This window comes from Atta colombica, unplaced genomic scaffold (assembly GCF_001594045.1).
Source record: "Atta colombica isolate Treedump-2 unplaced genomic scaffold, Acol1.0 scaffold87, whole genome shotgun sequence".
NCBI classification, from domain to species: Eukaryota; Metazoa; Arthropoda; class Insecta; order Hymenoptera; family Formicidae; genus Atta; species Atta colombica.
Window position 1 is genome coordinate 160,134 of NW_017259580.1, and position 8,357 is coordinate 168,490.

Consider the following 8,357-nt stretch of genomic DNA (forward strand, 5'->3'; position numbering starts at 1 on the left):
TATATATATATATATATATATATATCTTGCTATTTAATGTTTAATACGAACTTTGCATACGAACGATGTCGCTAAAAATTGGATTAATCCAACTTTTCAACTTGTCGCTGGCAATAAGAAAGTGCAAATTGAGGAAGAATTCAGTCATGTGATCTTTTATCGCTGCAACAAACGACTTTAAGATTGTACTTTAACATAAGACCGCTAAACCAATGAACATCTTATGTAAATCAATATGACATTATGCTAGAAGTTCATTGGTCCAGTAGTTTTATGTTATGCTCTGTTATGCATTTCATATGTGAAGCTTTTTAATTTCTAACAAGCATTGAATGATGTCGGGTATATTTTATACACCGCAAAACCATAGTAATACATTCTATTTAATTGTCATATCACGTCATACTTTATACATTAGAAATGCATAAGTCACTTTCATAAATACACTTATATAAATTACGAAATGTATATAGAATTATAGAAGAGAGGAAAGGGATGGAAATTAAAAAAAAAGTATTGAAAGTACAGCCAAAAAGAATAGATATGTAAAGCCGGTCACAGAAAGATTGCAACACTTTTTCTTCGATGGACTTCGGAACGTAGCTTGCTCTCCGAGTGATTGGTTCTTACTCGTAGATCTATAAAAAATAAGAACCAATCGCTCGGTGAGCAAATTGAATTCAGAAACCCATCGAAGAAAAAGTGTTGCAATCTTTCTGTGACCGGCTGTACATATCTATTCTTTTTGGCTGTACTTTCAATACTTTTTTTTTAATTCCATCCCTTTCCTCTCTTCTATAATTCTATACATTTCGTAATTTATATAAGTGTATCTTATGTAAGTGACTAATGCATTTTTTTATCAAGCGAACCAGAAACATAAAGTGCATTTCCACTGAACGCTTTAACATCAAGATATCAGCTGACACCGTGATTTTCATTTATTTTATTGACTTGTTGAGGAGAAAGATGTATTTTTTTAGTTTTTATTACAATATAGATAATTATTTATATATTCTATATATATTATTTATCATTATATATATCATTGTCAACTAATAGATATTGTAATTTCAATCTGTCCAGAATCTTTTTTAAACTCTTCATCAACACTTTTATGATAAAAAATTGATTGTGGAAGTAAAATTTATTTCCACCGGCTGTTTTTCAACAATCAGTGTTCGGTATCGAATCTACTATCATTATTGCCTGTATGAGGATCCGGGCTTACTTATTTGTTATTTTTAAAAAAAGATTTATTTATATTTGAAGAATTATTTTTATTTTTAAAATTATTTTTTTATTTTGTTTTGGTGCATAATAAAATTTATCCTTATAAATGTATACATATAAATCAAGAAATTACTTTTTATTTACATTATTTTGCACAAGATTACATTTATTTTTATAGGATAAAATTTATTGTCTACCAATGTGCACACCTATACCGAAAGTTTTTTCAGAAATATCTCAGAAATATTTCAACTGGAAAAATGAAATACATAAAAATTGCAAAATATGTTTGCAACATTTCTAAGCTCTGAAATAGCAAAATGTCCACATTTCTTGCACATGAAATCTTGTTGAAAGGTTGATATAAGTTGATAAAATCTTCAACTTATAGAAAGAATTTTCAATCTTCTTAAAATATTATTAAAAAGCTTTCAGTTATTTCTAGTACAAAAATAATATTTAAATATATACTTAGTTGATACTTAAATAATATTTAATTTTATTATGAATTTGCTATAATGAATTTAAATATTGTTTAAGTATCAATTGAACATATATTTAAATATCATTTCTGGAATATTTGAAAATTATTAAAAGTTTTGTGATTTATTTACAGATTTAAAAAATAATAAACTTAAAATATTTTTCAAAAATAATAATTATACTATTTTGATTAATGAATCATAATATATGTGTAAGCACATAAATACATAATCACTATTAAACTACTGCAATTTCCATATAATATCATTATTCATATTCAAAAGTTTTTCTACTACTAAGGATGTTTTGTACATATTTTCAAAATAACAAAATTATGAAAAAATTACAGATTATTCAAAATCACGTTTAAATATAATTAATACGATAAATTTGGTGACGGTTTATTATCTGTCATAAGATATTTTAATAAATAGTAATATTTTTTAAATCTGCGATTCAATAAAAATATATGGAAATATATTATAAAATACATGATAAAAATCTCAGTTTTTAATATATAATCTCAATTTTTATATATAATAAGTATATTATGTATTCAAGATTATTTACGTAGAGTTATATGATGCGACAGCAATGTATGAATTAATTATCCAATAAATAAACAAAATATTTATTTGATCTGTATCTTTGTAACTAATCAGTAAATTTTTGTAACTAATCGCAATAAAACTTTGCATAAATTATTTTGAATATTTAAAGTACTTATAAAAAAAATGTAAATTTAAATTTTTTATAATTTAAAAAATTTTCGTTTTTAAATAATAAAAATAATAACAAAATAAATAAATTATAAAAATGTATTATTAAACAAAAATATAATCTTAACACAACTTTCATATGTATATATAGTTTATTTGAAGTGTAAATATTAAACATACTTCTAAATTAGTTTTCTTTGCTTAATACATCCTTAAGTAATACACCTTAAAGTAGAACAAGTCACATTAACATCAAAATAATGTGTAAATTGAATCGTGATTGACCAAAAAAATTACTTTTAGTGAATATTTTGGATTTTAATATCTTAATGATTTTTTGGTTTTTCAATTTATTGCATATGATAGATTTTAGAAACACTTCTTTGTTAAAACATTTATATAATATATTGCACAATTTTTTCAAAACTGTTGCATATAAGATGTGAAAGGTTGAAACATTTCTGAAAATGTTCCACAATAATTATTGTATGGGCAATAACATATTTAATGTAATTCATTAATATAGTTAATAATAAAAACTTACGACTTTTAGCTTTATCTATTTCTTTAGAAATATTCATCTTTGTAGGTTATATTCTTCTAAATTTTTAAGTAAAATCAATATTTTTATTATTAAATAATGTTTTAATTGACAAATATCAATCGTCAATTTTAATTGTGACCTGTTTTGATGAAAAATGAGCGTTAACTTGAAAAGACACCTTAATTACAGCAACATGGCGGAATATGGTGTCACGGTCTCATTGGCTTAAAAATATGTATACTGAGGTGTTTTGCATGATGTGGGTTGTCACTGTTGACAGTTGTTGATAAATTGACTTTGATAAATTAAAAGAGGAAATTTCTGTACGATTGTAATCCATGATGAGTGATTATAAAATACCGCTAATCGAGCCGACTATAGATTATGCAAAGGTGTCAATGAGATTTTGACGTTTCTCGTGCATACATAATCGGCCGAATTTGACAATGCTCCACGATAATACAGGGAACAGACTTCAAAATGATTTGTGTTCTAGGTACCGCCAATCAACCAAAAGCGAACGGTCTCCTTCATAAATCATTTTATTACTCATACCGTCACGTTTTTGAATAAATTCGCCTTGTCGTGCGAGGAGAGATTGTTTGATTTCGAAAATAAGTTGCAAAAGTTGGAGGCGTCGTTAGAAATATTAGAATCACGGGTATGTTTGCGAAGTGCATAAAAAGAAATTATAAAAGAAAAAAATCTTTTACAATAAATTATCTTGCGCATAGAATATATTTATCTTTTCACAAATATTTTACTTTGCCTCCGTATAGTTATCTTCTATACCTGGTTTAGAACAAGAACATAATAAAGAATCAAATAATGTTAATGAGGATAATACAAGTAAATTAATAGAAATACATAAAGTGGATGAACCTGATAATAGTGAGATAGAAGAGCCCAAGGACGAACAGAAAGAAATACAGTCTGCTAAAGATCCACGCTATGAAAAATATTTCAAAATGTTACATTTTGGTGTACCAAAACAAGCAGTTAAATTAAAAATGGAACAGGAAGGATTGGATGTGTCTATATTAAGGTAAATCTTGATATTTTTCTTATTAGAAAGATATTTACATATTTATATATTAATATGATTAATAAAATATATTTACTTTCAATTTTAAATGACAAGATTAATAGTCACACTTAAATATTGACCATATAATTAATTTATATTTTTTGTGACAAATTACTATACACATATATTTACCTCAATATACCTATTTATACATAGCATAAAATAGCATAGCAGTTAAAATACTCCATTCTTTTTTTTTATTTTGCTAGCAATTCACAACAAATAGTTTCTGTACCACGGTTGTCAGAAAATGATGAGAATCAAGATGAATAAATATTAAGGTAATTATTTTAATGTTGTATCGTTAATTATTTGAAGTATATTGGATGTTTTTGCATTATAAAATACAGAATGAAGACATGTACAAATCCTTGATTTATTTATTTATTAAATACAGAATGTAAAATATTGAGTAGCTTAAAACTGAATCATTTGACCCTGAAAATAAAAAATAATAGATTGTCAGTCAGAATTTATGCATGTTCATTTTTATTTGAATATTTTCCAGATTGTATTGATATTCACCTTTCTCTTCTTGTCACCTCCCAATTCGAAGTGCTTGCATCTCTTCAATGGAATTTGTTTTCTATATTTGCATTCCGTGCACTCCATCCTTAGTACAATTTTCTTTGTTGTTTTTGCCTAAAATAATGTAGAAAATATATTTAGTAAAAATTGATATGTTACTGTTATTGTTATGAACTAAATTATAGGCAATATTCTTAAAAAACATTATAATGAATTAAAAAATCTATTTTTTGTTGTGTACTGCACTGGACAGATTGCATTAACATTTCCTTTTATACTTTTGCCAAACTTCAAATACTTAATAATTTCAAATGATACAACTAGTTTAGCAAAAAGAACAGATATAATGTATACATCTGAATTCACATAAAAGATATAATAATAATTTTATTCGTTTTGTTATATTAAATAAATATAATTTATTATTACTATTGGATTACTATTTTTATTCTGTAAACTTGTCATCAAGCACATACTTTTTTTCTGAAGATGGGCTTTGTTTGACCACCAAATCCTTGCTGTTTGCGATCATAACGTCTTCTTCCCTGCGAGGCATGTCTCTCCTTACTCTTCTTGTACTGTGTCACTTTATGATTCTTGTGTACCTTGCATTTTTTGCAAAAAGTACGCCTTTGCTTCGGCACGTTAACCTATAATCATGTAAAATGTTTTTTTTCTAAGACTTTATACATTATTCTGTAGAATGACGAAGTAATCAATCTTCGAGGTATCGAACTGGTTTCTAATCCTTATAAATAATTCGAGTAAATATACGCTACGCATCATCGTGTTGCGTAGAGTAAAAACATTTCGTACTGTATAATTCCGAATAAATAGGTTATGTCTCCTCACGAATTATTGTAGTAACAGATATTCACACCAAATTGCGGTAAATATAATTAGAATTGTAAACACTATTTCGCGAAGTGAAAGATTCTGAAGATTTCTAGAATATTCACGGATAAAAATTTGTGAAAATCACGTATCAACCTACCATCTTGTCACGTATCGAAAGAAAAGGGAGATTTAGTTCAACCGGAAATCGTGGCGCCTATAATGAGTATAGTAGCCACATAGCGCGCCACTGAGCATGCGCTTTGTCCTCATTGCGTTGCAATAAATTCCGAAACCTTGAGTATATTTTTTGCGTTGCACATACATAATTATTAATAATACGACCGATGCTACAATATTTACGAATTCCAACTGCGCACGACATTATCGCGAGAGGAAACACTTGCGGTTTAGTGTGCAATTAATAAAGTCTCTGTGAAACCACTATTGGATTTACGCCATAACACAACTGGCATCAAAATTATATAAAATACCCAATCGATAAGTGCAATTTTATATTAACCTACCCTTCATTATTCCGCGTTACATCGGATATAAATAAACGAGCATAAACTTTGCACGGTGGATCCGGTCTAATGATTAACTTATCTATTTAATAATCTTATGCGATGAACAAGTAACGTGTGCGTACATACAAATGGTCGACATGCAGTGACTATATGTATACACGTGAACTAAACGACAAATATATATTTCTATAACACACACACACACACACACACACACACACGCGCGCGCGCGCGCGTTTCTTAAATAGCGCTCACTAATCAGAAGATTTGTCCGCATCGCGTGCTCCAACATGCTCCAACATGCTCAACATACTCCTATCATAGTTCCTAGCTCCTATTCACTCCAATTCGTTCGTCAGAGTGAGTAGGAGCTATGGGGAGCACATTGGAACATACGGCACGCACAAACCTTTAATATGATATATATCCTAATCAAAAATTGAATCGAAAAGTTCCGAGCCATTTTTTTTCTACAATGCTCAAGCAATTATTACCGAGTAAAGATAATCCAATCGGCGTCGGCTTTTAGTTGAGTACACGTAAGTGAGCTGCGGTGTGCTTGGTAATGTGCATGTAAGCGCATACATTATCGAGAGCGCGGCTCACTGACGTGTGCCCATTCAAAGAACGGCGGTGATTGGACTATCTTTACTTTTGCGATTGAATTAGCTTTATATTTAGTAATAATTGTATCATCGAGTTGTAGAAAAAAATGGCTCAGGACTTTTTCATTAAACTTTTTATTAGAAGTAGCGCTATACGATTATTGGGTGCTGTTTAAGAAACGCTATAATATATATATATATATATATATATATACACACACACACACTTATATAAATAAAAAAATATATATATGCGTGTTTTTTAAAGATCGAGATATGTCATTTTAATTGTTTTTCTGATGCATAATAATAATAATAATAATAATAATAATAATAATAAAAGTATAGTTAGTAATGGTAGAATAAATAGAAAAATAATCGTCCTTTTATATTTTATTCGAACGCACGCGATATAATTACATTGATGAAGGAATCGTTTAAGCAATATCGGCAAGAATTTTGGAAAAGTTGAGTTAGCGCACGAGTTCGGCCTGCGAGATCGAGTGAAATTTGGCACGAGTCGGATCGGACCTCGCGGTCCATTCCTCGCTCAATCGTTTCGCGATCATTTGTGATTTGCACGTCTGGATAGGATGTCTATCGATTTCTTGCGAACGCGAGATCCCCTCGAAACCCACGTAGGATTCGCAGCGCCAAGGCTTATTTGAATCGAGCGACGTAGCCTCGAACCGGACGTCTCGCTTGGGCCACGAACTCTCGAACCCCTCGTCCTCCGCGAGTTTTAATTTTATTTATACCCGGAGTACCGCGTTATAATGTGAAATCCCTTCGGAAAGTCGCGGAACATCGTGCGCCACTATAAAATCGTGACTCGTTGGCGGTTGCACTGAAATACGGGTGATGACGAGATCGGCCAATCAGGAATTTATCGGATTTCAAAGCCGCGCCATCTTCATTTTTGAACAAAGCCAGGTTGGATGTGCTAGAAGCGAGCCGGGATCTGGTAGTAGTTCGCTTTGCGCTATTCGCGCCACAGTCATCGGCACACACTCCACTCCTGACTGGTTCGACCTCTCCCCCCGCTGCTCGCTCTCTTCCCCCTCCTTTCCTAGCCTTCGCTCTCGTTCACCCTCTCCCTCGCACTTCGCAGCCCCACGGGTCTTCGCCTGACGACGCTGCTCTCTCGGGCATTTCGGCGGAAACCGACATCGTGTGAGGACACGTATTTGCAGTCTTGTTACGCGTACACGCCGTCGCTGCTGCTGCCGCCGCCGCCGCCGCCGCCGCCGCCGCCGCTGCCGCCGCCGCCAACGCCGCCGCCGCTCTTTCGTACTTCACCGAGTTCAGTTCGAGTCGCGAAGTCGAGCTATTTGGATTATTGACGCGTACGTCGCTTCTTCGATTCAATCAACCATGAGTACCAAGGAAAATAACGAAGTCGCCATCGAGAAGGTGACAGAGAACGACAAGGCATCCGCGGACGCGAAATGCGATATCAAGGGGATTAAGAGGCCAGCTGAGGTGAGTACCGCTTCCTTACCATCAAGCTATTCCGATAGTACTCACCATTCTTGCCGCTCATGGCAAACTCGACGACGTTTATTACGTTTGTCTTGTGACGTTCGTACTCGGTGACGAGGATTCGTATTCGGCGTTCATCGTCGCGATACGCGTCATCCGGAATTAGGAGTAGTACAACGAGATGAATAATACGAGCTCGCGCGAAACGCCACGCCACGCCACGCCACGCCGTCGGATCTGTCGGGGGACATTGAATCGCATCGACGCGCTACGAGATTGACCATTGCTGGCTGCCGCCGCGTCGCGCCGCGG

The 8,357-nt window shown here is 32.4% G+C and overlaps 3 protein-coding genes across 3 annotated transcripts in view; 2 read left to right on the plus strand and 1 right to left on the minus strand.

Moving 5' to 3' along the window:
• The first annotated feature begins 3,180 nt into the window (after positions 1–3,180).
• On the plus strand, positions 3,181–4,434 carry LOC108693054 (WASH complex subunit CCDC53). Its single transcript, XM_018201719.1, has 4 exons — positions 3,181–3,371; positions 3,476–3,640; positions 3,759–4,024; positions 4,276–4,434. The coding sequence occupies exons 1-4, from the start codon at positions 3,318–3,320 to the stop codon at positions 4,337–4,339; spliced, it is 549 nt and encodes a 182-aa protein (XP_018057208.1). The 5' UTR covers positions 3,181–3,317; the 3' UTR covers positions 4,340–4,434.
• Positions 4,419–5,686, minus strand: LOC108693056 (60S ribosomal protein L44). Its single transcript, XM_018201721.1, has 4 exons — positions 5,589–5,686; positions 5,071–5,244; positions 4,592–4,708; positions 4,419–4,504 (listed from the first exon to the last, which is right to left on the minus strand). Exons 1-4 carry the CDS (start codon positions 5,589–5,591, stop codon positions 4,484–4,486), a joined length of 315 nt encoding a protein of 104 aa, XP_018057210.1. The 5' UTR covers positions 5,592–5,686; the 3' UTR covers positions 4,419–4,483.
• A 1,728-nt stretch (positions 5,687–7,414) lies between these two features.
• LOC108693055 (glutamic acid-rich protein) overlaps positions 7,415–8,357 on the plus strand; it is a 7,481-nt gene continuing 6,538 nt past the window's right edge. Inside the window, exon 1 of the mRNA XM_018201720.1 lies at positions 7,415–8,045. Coding sequence (XP_018057209.1) covers positions 7,938–8,045 — 108 coding nt within the window. The 5' untranslated portion in view covers positions 7,415–7,937. The remainder of the gene's footprint in view (positions 8,046–8,357) is intronic.

Bases quoted from the DNA above. Each gene is read 5' to 3' on its own strand.
- LOC108693054 (XM_018201719.1), top strand. From the start codon at position 3,318: ATGATGAGTGATTATAAAATACCGCTAATCGAGCCGACTATAGATTAT. The intron at 3,372-3,475 runs GTGTCAATGAGA...TTTGTGTTCTAG, and splicing joins CGACTATAGATTATGCAAAG to GTACCGCCAATCAACCAAAA. The intron at 4,025-4,275 runs GTAAATCTTGAT...TTATTTTGCTAG, and splicing joins TTGGATGTGTCTATATTAAG to CAATTCACAACAAATAGTTT.
- LOC108693056 (XM_018201721.1), bottom strand. The intron at 4,709-5,070 runs GTATGTGCTTGA...ACATTATTTTAG, and splicing joins AGCCCATCTTCAGAAAAAAA to GCAAAAACAACAAAGAAAAT. The intron at 4,505-4,591 runs GTGAATATCAAT...TTTTATTTTCAG, and splicing joins GAGGTGACAAGAAGAGAAAG to GGTCAAATGATTCAGTTTTA.